The 21070-nt window shown below is 42.0% G+C and overlaps 1 protein-coding gene across 1 annotated transcript in view; it reads right to left on the bottom strand.

The window, feature by feature from the left end:
• The window catches only part of GPC4 (glypican 4), a 171830-nt gene that overhangs the window by 61251 nt on the left and 89509 nt on the right, over positions 1-21070 (bottom strand). The window contains exons 4-9 of the mRNA XM_077825571.1: positions 18443-18608; positions 8820-8950; positions 8032-8178; positions 7360-7496; positions 4359-4534; positions 3833-3972 (exon numbers count right to left, since the gene is read on the bottom strand). Of these exons, the coding sequence (XP_077681697.1) occupies positions 3833-3972; positions 4359-4534; positions 7360-7496; positions 8032-8178; positions 8820-8950; positions 18443-18608 (897 nt within the window). The remainder of the gene's footprint in view (positions 1-3832; positions 3973-4358; positions 4535-7359; positions 7497-8031; positions 8179-8819; positions 8951-18442; positions 18609-21070) is intronic.

The following is a 21070-nucleotide window of genomic DNA, read 5'->3' as shown; positions in this document are numbered from 1 at the left end:
TCCATGTCCCAGAGATCTTTTTTTAATCGACAACGCATGGCCGTAGAAGTGGTCAAGCAGAAAGCTGACAGCTTTGGTAGCTGGGTAGTGGACACATGAGGCAGTTTGGGACAGGTTATAAATATTCAACTAAATTGCAAGGTTTTTTTGCACCTTGTTCTGCAAACTTCGGGTAGTGGCCACTGTCAGGGTATCTGAGTCCATTAATCACTGGTCTTATCCGATATAGGAATTCCCACGTTCCTGCTAAAACAATCATTTCAGAAAATGCTGACATTAAATATGGCATCTTCAGGTTTCAGAGTTAACAAGCTATCAAGACAACTAGGGGCAGTTCACACCTCTCAGAGGTATTGTTCCAGGTCATCTGCAAACTCAGAAGGGCACACATTGTATTAGTTTGCACTCATGTTTACAATTTTCAGGTTTTCTTTGCAACCATGAAAGCTAGAATGTTTAGTTTTTAAAAGAGAGTTTTGATTCTGGAGCACCAGAAGGGAGCTTTGATTCTGGAGCACCAGAAGAGGTATAAACTGCAACAAACCTTGTGGCCACTTTATCAAAGAAGAGAGGTATGATAAATGATATGAGAGGTATGACAAAATGATAAACTGATTGTTCTCAGATTAGCCAGTGATTTCGTCTTTTTCCATATTACTTTAATAAATGTATAGATGGAAGCCACCTTAAAAGCCAGGAGAAACAAAGAAGGTTCTGAATGGATGTTTCATTCAAAAGAATGCCATTACACAGTGTCACTTTTTCATTTCTCAAACATCTTAAGGCCAGAAGGGATTATTACGATCGTCTCGTCTAACCTCCTGCATAACACGTCACAGAACCTCACCCACCAATTTCAGCATCAAGCCCTAATTTCGGTTTGAGCTAGAGCAGACCTTTTACAGAATTATATAATCGTGATTCAAACACTTCAAGTGATTGAGAATCTACCACATATCTAGGTAAGTTGTTCCAATGGTTAAAATTTGAAGTTGATGATTGTGGAGGTAAGAATTTATTTTTAAAAACTCAAGTTATGTAGTAAAGGCCCTAATGTTTACATAAAAATAATTGGGTCAAATGTAAAACAAGTGTCTTCAGCGGCTAGCCGTGTCTCAATCAGTACATCCACCCATTAAGAGGCCTACTGAATTTGTACCTAGGGCTGTAAACCGATTCCACACGCAACACAAAATCAAAGCAGAAACACAACTTTCTATCGTTCTACATTTACGTTTACTCTGGTTTCCGAGGCTCCAGATGACAATTTGTCCTTTTATATAGTGGAGGTTTGTTATTAACAAAATCTATCACTAGACAAGTTTAAAACTCGTGTCAGTTCTTTGCATTGTTCGCTTTTACAAAACTAATGAATAATAATTAGTAAGCAATTAGTTGTAAAATGATAAATATCAATTCAGAAACATTTTTTTTTGGTTAGGTACATAGTGGGCAGACTGTTCAAAAGCAGGAGAATTTACAAGTAACTTTCTTACATCTGAACACTTATATGCCAAAAATGGAGATCTTGGAAAAGTCAGCTGTTCTGAATACAAGGGCTTTTGTTCCATCTCATTCTCTGAAATAATTTAATTTTTTTCTTAGTTTAATTTTCTGATCTGCCAACTGGGTATAAGCCAGAAGGGTTATCCAGTCAGACCTTACTGTGATAGATTTACAATGGTAGTGTATCTAAGGTTTGTTTATTTCAGAATTAAAATTCAAATGAATATGACCGTTTAAATAATTAAAGGGCAACAGAAAAATGCCATGAAACCAAACAAATCAGTAAAAGTCATGGAAACCATCAGCAATATTTAATTCAGAAATTCTCTTTGTTCGGGAACTTAGCTGAAAGAAAACAGCTGGCCTTCGTTCAATGCTCTAAATTAAAAACAATCTAACGAGGTCTATGGGGATAACTCTTTTAGCTACATATTGGAGACCAGATTCATTTCTACCAAGTAAATGTAATAGCACTCAAAGCTAGGAAGGAAATTCCTCAGAACTGAGGTAGTTTCTAAGTATCAGCACATTTTCCAATTCCTCACAAGGCAACTTAGCTATTTACAATTCATTTTTTCCCACACATAAATTTATAACCTTTTCAATTTTATGCTTCCGTGATTTGTTTTCTAAAGAAAAAATATAGCCAGAATATGAATATTCTACTAACATCATGTTTTAATAAATAACTGGCTACTTCTAGTAAAATTAAGCCTCCAGGATTGTTCATATCAGCCACGAATATTCGATCTTTATAGTATTGCAGAAATTTGGTGTGAAAATAAAGTTGAATAAAATGCTGACCCTGAGCTAACAAGTAGTTAATGTTTCAATATAAAAATAGAAAATTATCCTTGCAACACAAGGCTGGAATATAACAAAACCCTCTCTCTGTAGATTGTTCTCATGGCTGGAAGCATCCAGCCAGATTCTAATGGCTGTCCAAAAGCAGGAAGAGATTTGCAGAATAATTTTTAGTCTTTCTGCAGACTTTTAGTAACTCTTTTAAAGTGATTTCATTCCTTTTAAAAATATATATTTCTTTTATTTATGACTTGCCACTTACCACAAAACCGTTCCAGCTGGGAACGTGGAAAGGCGGGACTTCCTGCATAGCCAACACTATGGTCACTTGGTGCCTTGGCCAGTAGAACTGTGTGGTCTCTACCAATCCTCTGAAGTGACTGCATGGGACTCTCCTATCAGGTGGAATCGGTCAAGCTCACCCACCCAAGCCCATTCTTAAACTCAGGTCTGTCAGATGCAATGTGCTGCTGCCATGCTACTTGGCCAGTCTTAACCCTTGACCGTCTGATCAGAGGGAAACAAACTCTCATATAAAAGCATCTTATATAAAAAAGATCCCTAAACATCATCAACATTCAACTAAACAAATTTGCAGACAGAACACATGTTGGCATTGGCATCAGCAACAATGTGAGTTGCATCCGACTGAACACTACCTGCTGAAGAGTGTGTGTGGGTGTGTGTAGGTGTAGAATTGGTGTACGGGGTTTATAGCTAATCACCAGGGTCTTGAGGAACAACTGACAGCTCTTCTTAGCTTATGTGAAACTGTAATTCTCTGTAGTCTCTTCTAATTTAACCAGACTTCCTGTAAAGGAAGTATAACCTGCTCCTGGTATTAATGCTTTATGCAAATGGGGCATATGGCTTATAGACCAATTATGCCTTCACATTCTGTTCTATTGAATAAAGACAAATTACCTCCACTTCTCTCCAGATAAGGCAACTAACGTAACATGAATAAATGGGAAGTTAATTACATGAAACATCTCTTTTGCTTGTTGGGTTATTATTTTTTCCCCCGTAACATAACATGATAAATAAAACTTGCTTCTGTACAGATATTTCATATTTCAGAAACACATACTTGTTACATGCCGAGATAGGACCCTGTTTTTCTTGTAAGAAATGTGGTAAAATAATTTTTTTTAAAAAGGCAAGTGATAATAACACAAATGCATAGCTAACTACAGGTCTGTATATACACTTTGTTAGCCACCGTTAACATGGATTCTTGGTGAACAGGACAGACTAACAGTCCACGTCAGCGTTATTTCCAGAATAGCAAGTGAAAAAAAGAAAGATCAATACTTTAAACCCAGTGGCCACATAGTAAAAACTGTACACTGTTGTCCATTAACTTAAAAAGCAAAGTCACTAGATGGTATAAAAGTGAAAACAGGTGCCTTTTAATTCTGATGATAAAGTCTTTTCCGCCTAAGTTGCATAATTATCTCCATTGTCTTTGCATGGCCAAGAATAAGATGCTAAAGAACAAAGCTGCTTGTGATAGACCAACACTGGCAGCAGCAGAAGTGTTCGTGTTTTTATCAATCTTGTTAGTTTTCCCAGTAACTTCGGTTACATTGAACTCAAACTCGGGAGAACACTGCTGAAATTCACAGCCACTTCCACTTCCTTCCCCGCTGCTTTCATCACCTACAAGAAACCAACAGATTTTGCTTGTATTCCTTTCAAAGGCCCTGAACCAGAACACCAAACCCAACGAGCAGAAAAACCAAGTCCAGTGACTCCTTCCCCCAGGTGTTTAATTTTAGGCATTTGCTTAAACTGTAAAATGCTCCAGGGCCCGTGGAATCTAAGCACAGGACTCCAGCCACTGAAACTTAAACACGCCCCAAAAGTTAAGCCTGTGCTTAAGTGCTGTCCCGGATAGGGGTGAATTCTGAGCACGAGGAAAGTTCAGATCCAAACGGTATTACGTGGGCTTCATTTCCAGCCCCCTACACTTAGATGCTCAGTAGTGCACCTGAACTTTTACCAGCTCCCTCCGTATAACCAACCCAGTTAAAACCCACACTTACTTATATCAAGGAAGTCAACATCATTTCCGTTGTAAGCATTCTTCATTTTATTGGTCATCACCCGAAGGGCCATGATTTGCTGACGAATCATCATATCTGGTTTTGTAATGTCAACCTCTACCTCAGGATTATTCACCTGATTGGCTAAACCATTTCCAGTCACTGCAAAGACGTACCTAAAAAGGAAATCTTTCCATTATAAAGATGCACATTGTGTTATAAGGTGTGTTAAGAGGTTCTGAGAGTTCTCTGACACCCTTTGAATATAGGCCTGTTTTCACTCAGGATTTTCAAGAAACAGGATTTTCCTTTCTGTATAAAAAGAGAAAAATACCAGGCCCCCTGAAGTAAAACGGCTTGTGAGGACAGAAAAGGATTCGCCATCATTTTGGACAATAAAGAGAATCTCCATGATCCTTCATCTTTATGGCTATATGACACGTCAGCACAGTGTAGTTTGAGCTCACTGTCAGTCTGGATCAAAGGCAACAGTGTTACTCTGCATTTGCACCAGCATAACTGAGATCAGAATTTGCTTGCATGAATGTTATTTCTCAGGATATGAAAGCTAAGACTTCAGTTTCCTCAATAAACAAAGGATGTATTAGTGATTTATAGGGGAGATCGACAGAAGATGTAGTGACTGAGGGACTGAACATCCAATTTGCTCAACTCTAGCAGAAAGATGACACATGTAATCAGATTTGTAAGATCAGATGTTGTGAAACAATATTACTTATTTGTTTTAAAGGGCGAGATTGGAGAAGAATTTATATTAGTCTTTCCCAAGCACTGGGGTGGCCAGAATCAGTCTGACAAGAGGTTAGAGGGAACATGCTGGTTGAGAGCACGACGATGTACAGCGAAGATACAAACCCTGGTTACTTTAGATCAAAACAAAAGTGAAGAATTTGAGAAAAGTAACTTTTTTTAACCTAATTTTGTTAAAGATTATTTATTCTTTAAAATTCATGTTTGTAAGTATCAGAAGTTAGACCCTGATTCAGGAAAGCATCCTTATTCAAGAACAGCAGTATGTGCTTAACTTTAGGCACTTGCTTAACTCCCACTAAAGCAAATGTTCCATTGCCTAGACTGTGAGCATGCGATGCCAGTCAATGTGACTTAAGCACATGCCTAAAATTAAGCGCTGTACTTAAATGCTGTTCTAAATTGGAATGGATTTTAAGTGTATTCTTAAGCGCTGTCCTGAATTTGGGCCTTAATGTTCAGTGTTTAACATCATTGTTGTGGTTAGATGTTCTGTAGAAAATTTGGAGGGAGATTTAGGTGTGACAGTTTATTGATCGTTCATCTTTTCAGAGCAGTGCAGCATAGGAGGATAGTGACAGGATTTGAAACATCCACATATTAAGGGTATAGAGTGCAGGAGGTACAAAGGGTGGGGAGGGATCCTCTACTTTCCCTAGCTGGGACGACCAGCGCTTCCCCAACATGCCCCCTCCACCTCAGCTGATGCAGCAAAAACTCCACCTCTTTCAGCTGCTACATTGGCCTACTCACCAGTGACCAGTTAGAAGGTTTCCCTGGTGAGTAGAAGATCAATGGCATCTAATGCCTGGGATAAGCTACCAGCAGAGGCAGATACTGGCACTATTTATTGAGAAGACGACCCAAAAGGCAGGGAAGCTGAGTTTTATAGAGGTTCATGAAATTTAAATTCTGCATAAAGGGCCTGCTCCTGCTTTCATAGAAGTCGATTGCAAAACTCCCATTGGTTGGGGAAAAACCAAAACAAACCCCGATAACCATTCTGCAAAAATTTCCACACTGTTTTCATTTCACAGGTTCAAAATTGGTCTATTTTCCACAAAGCTTCAAGCAACTTTTTCTCACTTTTTAAAAAAAGAACAGGAGGACTTGTAGCACCTTAGAGACGAACCCATTTATTTGAGCATGAGCTTTCGTGAGCTACAGCTCACTTCATCGGATGTAGCTGTAACTGTAGCTCACGGAAGCTTATGCTCAAATAAATGGGTTCGTCTCTAAGGTGCCACAAGTCCTCCTGTTCTTTTTGCGAATACAGACTAACACGGCTGTTACTCTGAAACCTGTCACTTTTTAAAAAAACTTCCTTCTTTTGCTTGGGGTTTCGGTAAACAAAAAACTTTGACACAGGATTAAAAATAAAAAGTCAATTAAAAAAACCGGGGAAAAGTTTTGGGGAAAGACAGAACATTTCTACCACATGAATAATGTCCCCCCAAAAGTTCTTTTTTCAAAAAGAGAGGCCATTTAAAAAAAAAGTGTGTGAAGAATTTCAACGGGTTCTTTTGCTAACCTCAGGAGTGTAAGGTAAGACCTAAAACACTGACAACGCCAACCAAATTCACTTGTCTCTTTCCTTCCCTCTGATTTCTGTTCCGACAATAACCTTCATGTAGGTTCCCAACCCTAGAGGAGACATGTCACTTACGAAAAACATGCTGACCATCATCACAGGTTTCTGGCAGGGTTGATTCTCAGCAGCAATCCCACCCTGGCCTACCTGCCAGAAGTGCTCCATGATCCCTGGAACAGACCCTACATCCCTGAGCCTGTATGAACAGCAGGAATCTAGAGGTCAGCCAGATGAGAAGCAGGGTGGTCCTGTGAGGAGGGCATTACCCTAAGACTTGAGAGACCTGGGTTCAACTGCCACCTCTGCCACAGACTTTGTGTGAGTCTGGGCAAGTCACTTAGCTACACATTTTTTTTTAAAGCAACTAGGGTGCTTAACTATTATTGACTTTCAGTGGGACTAAGCTGCTAAGGCAATTTTGCAAGCGCTATCCTTAGAGATTCTCTGCCTCAGTTACCATTTTACCACCTTACCTCACAGGCAGTTGTGAAGATAAATACATTCAAGAGTACTATGGCGACAGGCACCATATAAGACCCTGAGCTAGATAATCAGCCAACCCACAACCAGACAGGTTCTGAAGGTCTGAATTACAAGGTCAGACATGAAGGAAGTTAGCTCAGTTAAGCTTATCCAGACCTGCTCTTGGCACTTCCATTCCAACACTCATCCTCAATGACACGCCCAGCAGCCATCTTCTCGTCATTACAAATGTTGCCAGGGAGAGATGACCAAAACTTTTTGGCTTGCTTCAGTTTTTCTTTCACATCAGTAACCTATTTTAAAAAGGAAGCACAATATAGAACATCAATGTGAACCAATTTATTTCTCAAAAGTAAAGCTGAAAATAGATTTGTAAAACAAGAGACGTGTTTGGGCCAGATCCCGAGCGGGTGCAAATCAATGGAGTTTCATCAGAATCAGTGGCCTCTAGGGAGTTTTTAAATGCAAAATTAAAAACAAGATTTTCAAACACGACATTATTCATGTGTGAAACCACTAACAGAGGCACTTACCTGAAATACAAGCGCTGAGCTAGCTCCTGTCTAGAGCTGTACGCAGATTACACCCTTTAAAGAGTATAAGAAAGTTGCAAGTTTCCTCAACTACTTTTAAAAAGATCATCAGGTTATGGACTGGCAAAGATACAGACTGGGACATGCACAGACGCCCCCAATTTACTTGAGCCTCTCACCTACACAACCTGCCTTTTAAGCTTGCCAAAGCTAGCTCGGAGGGTGACAAAGCACAATGTGTTTATTATGAACAGCCCTTGTTCAGTATCAGTGAGACAGGCCAACAGGCACTCACCAGTCTATCCAAACTCGTACCAGCAGCTGTAGTTGGCCGCTCCTCCGGGTTGTAGGGTCTAAAGCGAGCACTGAAGCCACTTTCAGAGACTGAGCGAGAGGCCCGGCCCTGCGTCAGCGTTTTAGGCTGTCCACATCCTTGGAAAACCTAGGTGATTTGATTAAGTAGCTTTAGAGGACAGGACTTCACACCAGACATTTACCACCCCTCAGTATTCCTATCCAAACACCGTTTACCAAATATTCCTTCCCCAGACAGAGATGATAAAACAGCACTAAAATACACATGAATTGCAGCTAAGGCCTGGTCTACACTACAGTTAGGTCGATGTAAGGCTTATGTTGACCTAACTCTGTAAACATCTACACTGAAATGTCGCTCCCCACGATGAAATTCACCCACGACACTGACTTAACAACTCCACCTCCACGAGAGGCGTGGCGCTTAGGTCAATGTAGTTAGGTCGAGGCGGTGCCCGTGTAGACACCGTGTTGCTGACATCAACTGTTGCTGCCTTTCTGAAGCTGCCCCATGCAGACAGTTAATTCGGTGCAAGCGCTCCTGGTGAGGCTGCTCACCGCCAACACATGGAGCATAGCGTGGACGTGCAAGAGCGATGTAATGACTGCAGTGGCTGTATGTCGACATAACTTAGGTTGATTTAATTTTGTAGTGTAGACTAGCCCTAAGACAGTTCTTTTAATGGGAATAGATAAATGTAAATACTGGAGGAATAAAAACAGAATTTTCTTTTTAGCTTTTTTCTTTTTAAAGTGCTGGTGATATACCTTTTGAGACACTTGCACGCTGTTCTCCTGCATGTTCATGATTGCATCAGAAATTTTCACATCGATTGGGTCCATGACTGACTCAATGTTAAAAGGACCCTCTAGTCTCTCAGCCACCATCAACATAGAATCTAATACAGAAAAAGAGATTTTAAAAGTGTTTTAATTAGCGGAGGGACTTCAAATATGGCACACAAGTGCATAGAGCAGATTAGGTTTACTCTGCTTTAAGTAGCCCATTTAAATCCTACTCCAAAGTGAAGGAAAAATCTCACATATGCTACTCAGGTATCTTTAGTGTAAAACTCTTAGCAAAGCAACCGTTAGTTGCATGTTGAAACTTCAAATGAACATTTTGCTCTATGTCACAAAATCTTTTATAATAGGTATCACTGGACTCAATTTGTCAGCTGCTGTCAAGGATTAGAGACCCATCCTGTTGACAAAGCGGAAGGCCTAGGCAAGGACAACAGGCCACTCCACAAGTGCAAAAATTAGCCATTGAAATTCCACTGCTGCATGGTAGGCATCTTTAAAAAAAGATGTTCTACTTCTGGGTTTTAATTATTCCAGCTAGTAAAGGGATGGAGCTGGAAGCTTGTTGGACCAGTTACAATAAACCTGTATACAGCAAAAACTATATTTAATGAGGGAGAATAATCATCACAATTCCCTTCAATTCAATCAGCAAATAACCACTGGAACTAATCTCTACTTATAGAGAGGATATTACACGTACTTTTATTTTAAACAGGGCTCCATTGTATCTTTTTAAAGTATCTGCACAGTTAAGACAGAAAGAAAAATACCAGCTTCTTTATATTTACCATGAATGCAGAAAGCAAAGGAAATAGTGATTAAAATCGACAGCACTGAAGTTTGTAATTTTTTTTATATTAAAGAGAACTTTTCACATCTGAAAAAAAATCAAAGGTTATACTCACTAGCGTTATGCAGACAGCACAAGTTGAACAGTGAAACTGCATGAGACCATCACTAAAGGCTTTAAACTAAAAATTTCCTTTGACATCTCACTTATGAGTGAGGGGATGGAAGAGACCTATGGCAACCATCAACCTAGTTTTCCTGCCACTCCAGGACCATTCTCTGCTGTACATTTACTAGTCAGATGTAGCACTAAATGTGCCAAGCTATGGGGTTTCCTCCACTTCCTTTGGGAATATTAGCAGCAAGAAACTTTTTGTAATGTTCAGTTTGAATTTTCAAGTATGCCCAATGTCCCTTATACTATTCTTAATTACTAATCTCCCTTCTTGGTGTTTACTCCATTCAGATATTTGACGATGTATTACCTAACAGTTATCTCCTAGCCAAACTAAACTCTCGTTAACTCCCGCCTCATTTTGTCAGGATACAGCTACAAACTTGTAATTTTTCAATTGTTTTTGTTTTTTAATTCTCATAATCCTACGGCGTGGGCCATGCAGGAGGTCAGACTACATGATAATCATAATGGTCCGTTTGGGCCGTAAAAGTCTGTGAATGGGTTCCCTCTTCATTCTGATGATGTGCCCGTTCCACTCCAGGAAGTGGAAATGGGAGTTTCTCATTCAAAGAACTCAAATCTGCTCAATTCAAGTATTTTGCGTGATACTTATTCCCCAATCAGAAGCGGAAAATTCCTGTGGATTTATATTGGTGGATGCATGCTTATAAAGAGACTCCATTCAACACAGATTTATTTTTGGCCTTTGCCCTTATGCTCAATTAATTTTCAACTAAATTAAAATATACCAATAAAAATGCAAACTACAATTAAGCTACCTGTACATTTAAAAACACCAGTGTACCGTATGCAGCAGCAGCATACTGATCAGATAAACCCACTTATTAAAAATGCAAAAAAATATTTAAAAGTATTTTCTGCGGGCTGGCTGACTGATCAGGCGTTAGCTAGCACATCTCAAAAATTATCGAAAAAAGTTTATAATATTTCAGAGTGCATAATTAATTTAGACCACAATTAACGTTAACCTTGAGAATCATGGCATCATTGAGTATATGCTCTCTCTCAATTAAGCCAAGATGCCAATATTTAAGAACCAAAATCTGATGAAAGCTACAATCTGTAGGAACCACACTAGCACAAACGGAAGCAGCATTAATGAGAGAGCTGCTGCACCGGTGTGGCTGGAATTTAGCCATCAGGGACTACAAACAGGTCTCCACTAAATGCATATATAGACAGTAATAACAAATGAAATAAAGAGTCTTAGACTGTATTGTGGTGGCCCCCAATAAAGTGATGCTTCAAACCTCTGAGTAATGACTGCTAGCATGAATATACCATTGTGCTAGAGGAGAGAAAAATGCTTTTGATGTGCTGGCAAATAGAGACTTTTGTAAACAAGTGGAGCACAGCTTAAATGTGTTCATCATTGTCAAAGCTTTTGGGGGTTTTCACGCACATAAAGAACATCCCATCATAGTTTGGAGGAAGCCGCTCATTTCAAATAAAAATATTATGAATAGACAGATAATAAACACACAAAATGTATAGTTTTTAACAAGAAAATCTTCCATTTTGTAACTACTTAATACCCCGAGTGGCCAGGAAAGGCCCCAGATCAATAAAGTGTTTGTGAAAGACTGAAAGGAAACATAAACCCTAATTCTTCTGGCTGTTTGGAGTCTTTGTAAACTTTGAGCTGGGCAGGCCATACACAAGAGCATGGGAATGTAGAGCGAATTGGGGTCTTTGTTACTCCTGGTGCCATGGCGTTACATGTATCACAGCTAAGGAATGCAGCCTCTGCTTTGACTGCTGATATAGAAAATGCATTCGGCCTCCAGCAGAGCTGCCAAAGCTGGCTATAAAAGATAAGGAAAGTAATAATTGGCCTTGGAGAATATATTCAACTGTAGCTCTTCAGCAGCCGTGATGGCTGCTGACAAGAAGCACTAAATGAAAATAAACTTTCATTAAAAAAAGAACAAGAAAAAAGTGCATCTAGGCCACAGTTTTTATTTGGGGGATATCCGACTGGCTCCTACCTCCTGCCAGGAATTGGCTGGTGTACCCGCCAGCAATCATAACTAACAGTAAAGTCCCTCTGGCAGCAACATTTGACATTAATAAGGTTGGCTATGATTCAAGCTAATGTTAGCACTGCTACACTATGTGATGGGGAACAAGTTGCACCTAAGTATAATTTACAGTTTTATTGCAAAAGGCCTCCTGAAAAAGTTCTCCCCCAAAGGTTCAGGTTCAAAATAATTGATATTTGTACAAATGACTGCAAGGTGGTTCAGAGAGTCTGATCTGCCTCACAAAACTTTGGCATAATGCAAAATTTACTCCAGATCTATTCATTTGTTATGAACTCACTGAGTGCAAGAGTTTTGGGAAGACAGAGGTGGATCTGAAAAATATATAGTTCCATCCATTTTCCTCCTGCATACATTTGTCCTCGCGTCTGGCATTGAGACGATCATCAGCAACAAAGCAACTCAATCTCACTAAGGAAAGCAATTCTTGTGCATTGTGCCACCAATAATCAGAAACCCACATCTTCAGCGTCTAACTTGGAGAACAAAAAGGCAGTTTTCAGACTTAACCCCAAGATTTGATTTAAGGGCAGGGAAACCTTGACCGTTCATTAACAGCAATCATTTAAAAAAGGGAAAAATTCCTTTCACACAAACTAGCAGAGAGATGTATATGGAGACTGAATTCTACAATCGTAGATTAAACCCCTGTGAAAAAATCATGAAAAGGCACTGGAGATTAACATTGTTCATTCATATGGGGTTTTTCCAATAGCTCATTTGAAACAAAGTATGCCCTGTATAACTGTGTCAAGAACACATTTCAAAACTGGGGAAATTATTTATAATTAATTCGGAGCGGGGATGACAAAACGTTACTGAACATGTTACAACTTTTGCATGGTGCTTTACAGACATAAAAGAGAAAAATTCTCTGCCTTGAAGAGTTTACAAATCTCAGGCCCTGATCCTGCACAGATTTACACACATGCTACACTTAAGTCACTTCATCTCCTCATGCACTTGAAGTGAGGCATGTGGAATTTGTTTTAGATGCTTCTACAGAAAGCACATCTTAATGTTTTCATTTCCTATATTCCAGGCAAAAACAAGCAAACAATGTAAAAAAAGTAACTAACACACAGCGTTGCCAGCAAATATATATTTGCAAGTGTAGCACTGAACACCTAAGTAATGAGTGGGCAGGTGATATTCCGGGAAGAAAACATTTAGAGAATTATGTCACACTTCCTCCTGGGAAATGTTTACTTATTTTGCCTTGTTTAATAATCTTAATTTTTGTATGCAATTACTGAACATCACTGTGTAGATAATTCACTGGCTTTCCCCAAGTTTCATTTTCAGTTCCATACAACCTGCAGCAATTAGCTGCTCATTCTTTTGTCTGCTTTCCAGCATTATGCCTTCCCTTTCATGGGATTCCTCTTTTCTACTTGGACTAGACCTTTGCAAGTCTTCCACTCTAAGCCATTTCAGCTACCGGTGGGGCTGAAACACTTAATATTCACATCTGTGTGAGCGCCTGTGAAAGTCAGCATTCTAAAGGATCTCTTGAAAGCCTAATTTAGTGCTGCACTTTCAAACAGCGTTAAAGTGGTCATTAGCTCCCTCCATGGAATGCGCAGGCAAAATTTTCATCAGAAAATATTATGCACGCGCATTGTTAACGTAGACAACACGTGTGTGTATCAAACGCTAGCTTAAAATATGGTAATTATCAGCAATTCCTTTTTTTAACACGTGCAACTTAAAGAGTAGAAAACCTTTACTAGCCAAATACTTTTTAAAAATGTGCTATTACTGAATGTAAATGCACCACTGTCTTGGGAGTGGCGCTCATGCACCATTTGTGCGCTTCAGCACACACTGCACGAAGGGAGAGGGCTGCTCCTGAAGGATCCTTTTACAGACATCAAGACTCCTTTAAAACATTTTCTGAAGATTAAACTGTCAAACTCAAGTTTGGTATCACTACTAGCAAGGGTCGATAAAAAAGAGGGAGGAGAAAGGAACAGGAGGGACTGGGTAACAGTAATAACTTTCCAGAGTTACCAAGTAAGGCATGTGCACATTTTAATGGATGATGTGGGTCTACGGGCCTAGTCTGAAGCTCACGGTCATTAACAAAGACTCTAACGAATAATTCACCTTCACCACCCCACTATTCCTATAGACTTCATGGCAGAACTAAAGCTTTAGGAGGGAGAAGAGCGTGGTGAATGATGGCTTGATGAACAGGTTTGAGGATGGTACCCCAAGTTAAAGGGGCAGCGTGGAGAAAAACATATGCACATATTGCAGCGCAAAGGAGATCAAGGGGCACGGAGGGTACTGGGAAAACAGACCTGGCCAAACACGAGAGAGGCTGCATGGGAAAGGACCTTGGAGGCAAAGACAAAGGGACAGTTTACCAGTGTCACTCCATTGACATGGCTAGTGTTAGGCCAATTTACACCAGCTGAGGATCTGCCCCAAGTTGTTTTACTGTGACACACAATGTGACCGACAGCCAGAAAAATGACTCAAAATCCGGGAAGGAGGAGGAACAATGCTGTGACAACAAGCCAGAGAGACTCTTCTATCAGCAGCAATCTGAATGAAATGGAGAGGAAGCAGGTTAGTCTCAAACATATCAGAGATGGGGAGGTTGCAGAAGCTGGCTTGAGTCAGTGTGTGGATGGTTAACTTAACAGCAAGGATAGATAGGAAGTGAGACAGGGCTTGGGCACATCATATACACGGGCAGGGGAGAGGCAGGAGGCAAAGATGCCCCATAAGTTATGAGCCTGGATGAGAAGGGAGTATGGAGGTATTATTGACCACAACAGACTGAAGATAGGGAAGAATCTCTGGGAGGGAAGGTTACGTGCCCTGCTTTGGCTTTACGTTGAACATGAGATGAGCCACCCGAGAGCAGATTGCGTGCACGTGTGACAGTCAGCCAGACACGAGACTGAGGCATAGGAGACAAAAATGGGTGTGAAGAGGTGTTTGGGCATCTCAGGTGACAGTTCAGCCCGGTCCAGGTGAGCACTGAGATCACCCATAGGACAGAGTACAGACAGAGGAGTGGGAGACTCCAACAGGGAAGAAAGGCGGAAGAGGTGCTGAAGGAGCGACAGTGAACGAAGTGGAGAACTCTGGCCCCGATTCAGCAAAGCAAGCCCAGGTTTAACTAAGAATGTGCTTAAGTCCATCTGTATTCACAGAAATATTTCAGCACACTGCTCAAGTTAAGGACGTGCTGAAATATTCTGCTCAATCAGGCCCCAGGAGTGGACAGGATTGTGGAGGCCAAAAGGATGGCAGTGGCTCCTGGAGGAAGGCGTGATTGCCAGTATCCCCAACTGCAGAAGGTCAAGGGAGACGAGGATGGAAACAACTGCTCGAGCCTGAGCAAGGAAAAGATCACTTGAGACTGGTAAAGAATGGTTTCCATGCAGCAGAGAGGTGGAAGCCAGTCTGGTGTGAATCCGGCAGTGGGTCTGAATCCTTATCGCCTCAAGGTTTCAATGGCACCCTGTGGTCTCGTTTTCTCATGTTTTAGGCATCTTGTATATGCCTGACTAACAAAATGTCTAAGGCCTGGTCTACGCCTAAAACTAGCTATGTCACTCAGGGAAATGAAAAACTCACACCCTGGAGAGAGAGACAGACAGTCAGGCCAACCTAAGCCCCAGCACAGATGCTGCTAGGCTGGCAGAAGATTTCTTCCATTGATCCAGCTACTATCTCTTGAGGGGGCAGATTAACTACAGTGACTTCAGAAGCTGTGAGATACTGCAGGATTGGTACCTCCCTCCATTGATCTGAGAGCAAACTCAGAGTGATGATCATGGAGTTACATTGTGCACAGACCCTACAATTCCTAACCATTTCCAAAGCGAATCTAAGGTTCTACACTTCAGACATATGAACTGTTTCCATGCTCTCAATCACACCCACAACCGCTAGTGTGCATCTGTGACTTGTTGGCAATGCATTTGGCTGTAATGTGGGGATTCCCATGGTTAGAAGCTATCTTTCGAACTTTGTCCTCTTGTTAGAGCTTTTCTTCCTAGTATTAAAGAGCTCTGGTATATTCTTACAGACCTTATAGTATTTTTAAAAAAATTGTTGCATTTATTGTGTAGACAGAGAAAGGAAAAGCAGGTGCAAAACAAGCTATTACAGAGGATGTTTAATGCCGGTTCTTGTCTAACCTGTTCATTCATTTATCCCAACCTCTGCAATTTCATGTTATAAAAGCACAAGTATTAAACCATTTTCTTGTGTCAGAGATAATTTAGGAGACACTGGAAAGGAGAGGAATAAATGGTCAGTTTTCACAAAGGAGAGATGTAAATAGCAGGGTCCTCCAAGGATCTCTACTGGGACCAGTGCTGTTCTACATATTCATAAATGATCTGGAAAAGGGAGTTAAGCAGTGAGGTGGCAAAATTTGCAGATGACACAAAATTACTCAAGATCATTAAATCCAAAGCTGACTGACAAGAGTCACAAAGGGATCTCACCAAACTGGATGCCTGACCAATAAAATGGCAGATGAAATTTTAAAGGTTGATATGTGCAAAGTAATGCACGTTGGGAAAAATAATCCCAACTATACATCCAATACGATGGGGTCCAAATTAGCTGTTACCACTCAAGAAAGAGAACTTGAAGTCACTGTGGGTGGTTCTCTGAAAACATCTGCTCAATGTGCAGCAGCAGTCAAAAAAACTAAACGTTAGGAACCATTAGGAAAGGGATAAATAAGACAGAAAATATCCTAATGCCACTATATAAATCCATGGGATGCCCACACCTTGAATACTGCGTGTGGTTCTGATCACCCCATCCCAAAAAAGATATACATCTCTACCCAGATATAAGGCGGTCCTTGGGAGCCAAAAAATCTTACCGTGTTATAGGTGAAATTGCGTTATATTGAACTTGCTTTAGCCTCAAGCATTTCTGTTATTAATAGTCACTTCCCGCCCCCTGACTGACTCCTCGGAACCCCCAACCCATCCAACCCCCCCGCTCCTTGTCCCTTGACTACCCCCTCCAGAGACCCCCCCGCCCCTAACCACCTCTCCCAAGACCCCACCCCCTATCTAAGCCCCCCTGCTCCCTGTCCCCTGACTGCCCCGACCCCTATCCACACCTCCGCCCCAGGGACTCCCAAGCCCTATCCAACGCCCCCGTTCCCTGACCGCCCCCAGAACCTCCCAACCATCCAACCCCCCCCGGCTCCCTGTCCTCTGACTGCCCCCCCGAGACCCTCTGCCCCTTATCCAACCCCTCGGCCCCGGCCCAGCACCCTTAACACGCCGCTCAGAGCAGCGTGTCGGAGCCAGATGCGCTGGTCCGCCGGAGCGCACAGCCTCGCCCCCCCCAGAACGCTGCTTTACCACGTTATATCCAAATTCGTGTTATATCGGGTCGCGTTATATCGGGGTAGAGGTGTATTAGAATTAAGAAAAATACAGAGAAGAGTAACAAAAATTATTAGGGGTCTGGAACAGCTTCCGTATAATGAGAGATTAAGAAGGCTGGGACTGTTCATCTTAGAAAGAGAGACGACTAAGGGGGGATATGACCGAGGTCTATAAAATCATGACTGGTGTGAAGAAGTCAAGAAGGAAGTGTTACTTACCCCTCCACATAACACAAGAACCAACGGTCCCCCAATGAAATTAATAGGCAGCAGGTTTAAAACAAATAAAAGGAAGTATTTCTTCACTCAACACACAGCAAATCTGTGGAACTCATTGACAGGGGACATTGTGAAGGCTAAAAGTATAACTGGGATGCAACCCCATGCTCCAGGTGTCCCTAAGCCTCTAACTGCCAGATGCTGGGACTGGACAACAGTGGATGGATTACTTAAAAGTGCCCTGTTCTGTTCTTTCCCTCTGAAGGATATAGTGGGCTAGATGGACCACTGTGGCTGTTCTTATGTTAAAAAGATGAAAAAGCTTCCCCGTGGCAATAGCGGAGCAATGTGTGATACCTAAGAGGTATGTGTCTTGGGGCAGAGAGTCTTAAGAGATAGCAAACCGCTATCACAGACTATCCCCATTACTTCAGTGGAGAATTCTCTGAGGCCATTAGACACTTGACTTTCACTTTCCTGGATACTGTGCTGGGTTCAGGCTACCCACCTACAAAGCAGAGAGAAGCATGTGTAGAAATGAGTTGAATTGTGATGGTCCAGAGATGAAGTGCGAGCCAGATGAAACCTGTGTGCCATATGTGCACCCTCTTTTTTACCTTCCATTATTAAAAAGGTTGGCCTATTTCAGTAACCTTCAGGAGACACAAATGGCAAAATAAAACACAGGTTTGCTTCCAGGAGGTGACTTGTAAGCTGTAGGTCAATTTTATTCTGAAAATCATTGGACTGGAGAATGGTTTTGATACAGACACGTGGAGGGTCACAAGGTAAAAGATCCGTGTTGCCACCTAGTAGAGCCGCTGAAAGGAAGATAAAGATTTCTGCACTTAGATAAGAAGCATCTTCGGTACCACACACAAATGCAGTGCAAACGGGAACACGCCACGCCAGGCACATGCTTACATCACCGTCACAATCCACACGGTCTCACCTATAAAGTTATTCCACTCTGTGTCCAGATCCCCTTGATTGGCCAAGCAGCCTCTCATGACATTAAAGCAGTAGTTGTAACAGGGCCTCACGGTAACTAGGCCGCGACAGTATGGACAGTACATCATCTTCAGCAGCGCTCGCTCACCCTGAGGCGTTGGGTTTACCTTTGAAAAGAAAAAGGGGAAAGGAGAAGAAAGTTACAGGTCAGTCACAAAAGAAAAAACACCACACCTACAACAGCGCGGGAAAGAACACGGATGGAGAGGAGCAGAAATACCAGCCAGAAATACCGCTGCAATTCTGCTGTTCGGTAGTTCTACCTGAAACACCGCATGATGGCAGACAATATATTTACACTCTCTCTCTCTCTCTCACACACACACAGAGTTGGGTGTGCACAGCAGCTCCCATTGGCTGCGGTTCCCAGCCAATGGCAGCTACAGAACCGGGGCTTGGGATGGAGCGGAGACAGCACACGGAGCTAGGGAGCTGGGGCCGCTGCTTCCCAGGAGCTGGGTAAGGAGCCTGCCTCCGCACCTGCAGCGCCCCCCCGAGTCGCCCCTCTCCCCAGCACCTGCGGCGCCCCCCTGTGTCCCCTCCCCTCCCCTCCAAGTTTTAGTCAGGGGTATTTTGAGTAAAAGTCATGGACAGGTCATGGGGCCGTGAATTTTTGTTTACTGCCCATGACCCGTCCATGACTTTCACTAAAAATACTTGTGACTAAAGCGTAGCCTTCCCTATAATCAACCAGCAAGGAACACCATTAACACAGGCAGACGGCTGACGCTGCTCCCTCCCTCCAGCTGGTGCTGTTTTCATTTCTACTCTTCCTTGAGTACCATGGGGCAGGGCTCTCTCTGGTAGCCTCGCTCTCTTACCTCAAATTCCAACCCTAGAACACAACAGCTCTACGAGAGATACCTCGGGTTAGTTTAGATCTAGTACCTATCTAGGTTAGATAACAGGCCTACTCTCTCCTGGAGCCATCCCCATTTTAATGAGGTGGGCCACTACAAGTTTTTCAATAGCACATGGCAGAGATAAGAGGGGATGAATCTTCAAACTGACTCATCCCAGGGTTTCCACTTATGTTCATCCAAAAAGAGCTCTCTGAAGCAGGCGACGGTAATCCCAGATATCCTTTACAGTTCTGTTTTCAAAAATGACTCATGATCATTCACATTTTAGTCACTCCTCCTTGGCAGAGTTTCACATCATTGCATGACACAATTTTCACATATAAAGCAAGTCTTAAAAGCTGTGATCAAGAGGTACATTACCATGATGCATTAATGCCAATGGAATTGTATGGTTAAGTGCTACACACCAAACCGAGAATATAGCTCTAAGAATAAACAAGCATTGATTAACCAGGTGAATTATGCAGATGGAAAAACGAAGCAAGATCAGATTAATACATTTGCATTAAAGGACCCTTCCCTGCCTGTACAAACAACATTGAGTATTATCCAGGAAAAACTGGAGGAGTGGTAGATACGCTGGAGGGGAGGGATAGGATACAGAAGGACCTAGACAAATTGGAGGATTGGGCCAAAAGAAATCTGATGAGGTTCAATAAGGATAAGTGCAGGGTCCTGCATTTAGGATGGAAGAATCCAATGCACCGCTACAGACTAGGGACCGAATGGCTAGGCAGCAGTTCTGCAGAAAAGGACCTAGGGGTGACAGTGGACGAGAAGCTGGATATGAGTCAGCAGTGTGCCCTTGTTGCCAAGAAGGCCAATGGCATTTTGGGATGTATAAGTAGGGGCATAGCGAGCAGATCGAGGGACGTGATCGTTCCCCTCTATTCGACATTGGTGCAGCCTCATCTGGAGTACTGTGTCCAGTTTTGTGCCCCACACTACAAGAAGGATGTGGATAAATTGGAGAGAGTCCAGCGAAGGGCAACAAAAATGATTAGGGGTCTAGAACACATGACTTATGAGGAGAGGCTGAGGGAGCTGGGATTGTTTAGTCTGCAGAAGAGAAGAATGAGGGGGGATTTGATAGCTGCTTTCAACTACCTGAAAGGGGGTTCCAAAGAGGATGGCTCTAGACTGTTCTCAATGGTAGCAGATGACAGAACGAGGAGTAATGGTCTCAAGTTGCAGTGGGGGAGGTTTAGATTGGATATTAGGAAAAACTTTTTCACTAAGAGGGTGGTGAAACACTGGAATGCGTTACCTAGGGAGGTGGTAGAATCTCCTTCCTTAGAGGTTTTTAAGGTCAGGCTTGACAAAGCCCTGGCTGGGATGATTTAACTGGGAATTGGTCCTGCTTCGAGCAGGGGGTTGGACTAGATGACCTTCGGGGTCCCTTCCAACCCTGATATTCTATGATTCTATGATTCTATGAAAACTGGATTATTATTATTTTCGCCCAGGAATGAACATTACATACACTGGAAGATAAATGTAGTGGTTAGAAGTGGCATAACCAGTATCAGCTACTGGACGACTGGGGGAAGAAAGGGGGTCTCAGAAAACAAAACAAAGAATAAATTGTTTATTGTTGTTTATTTAAACCCTGGCACCATTGGAAGTGACCAGTCTAAATGTCTATGCCTGAAATAGATACTATAGTATGTAGGAATAGGAAAATTTATCTGTGCCTTTCCTGAAAT

This window comes from Eretmochelys imbricata, chromosome 9, assembly GCF_965152235.1.
Source record: "Eretmochelys imbricata isolate rEreImb1 chromosome 9, rEreImb1.hap1, whole genome shotgun sequence".
Lineage (NCBI taxonomy): Eukaryota > Metazoa > Chordata > Testudines > Cheloniidae > Eretmochelys > Eretmochelys imbricata.
This window is presented reverse-complemented; position numbering and strand designations above follow the sequence as displayed.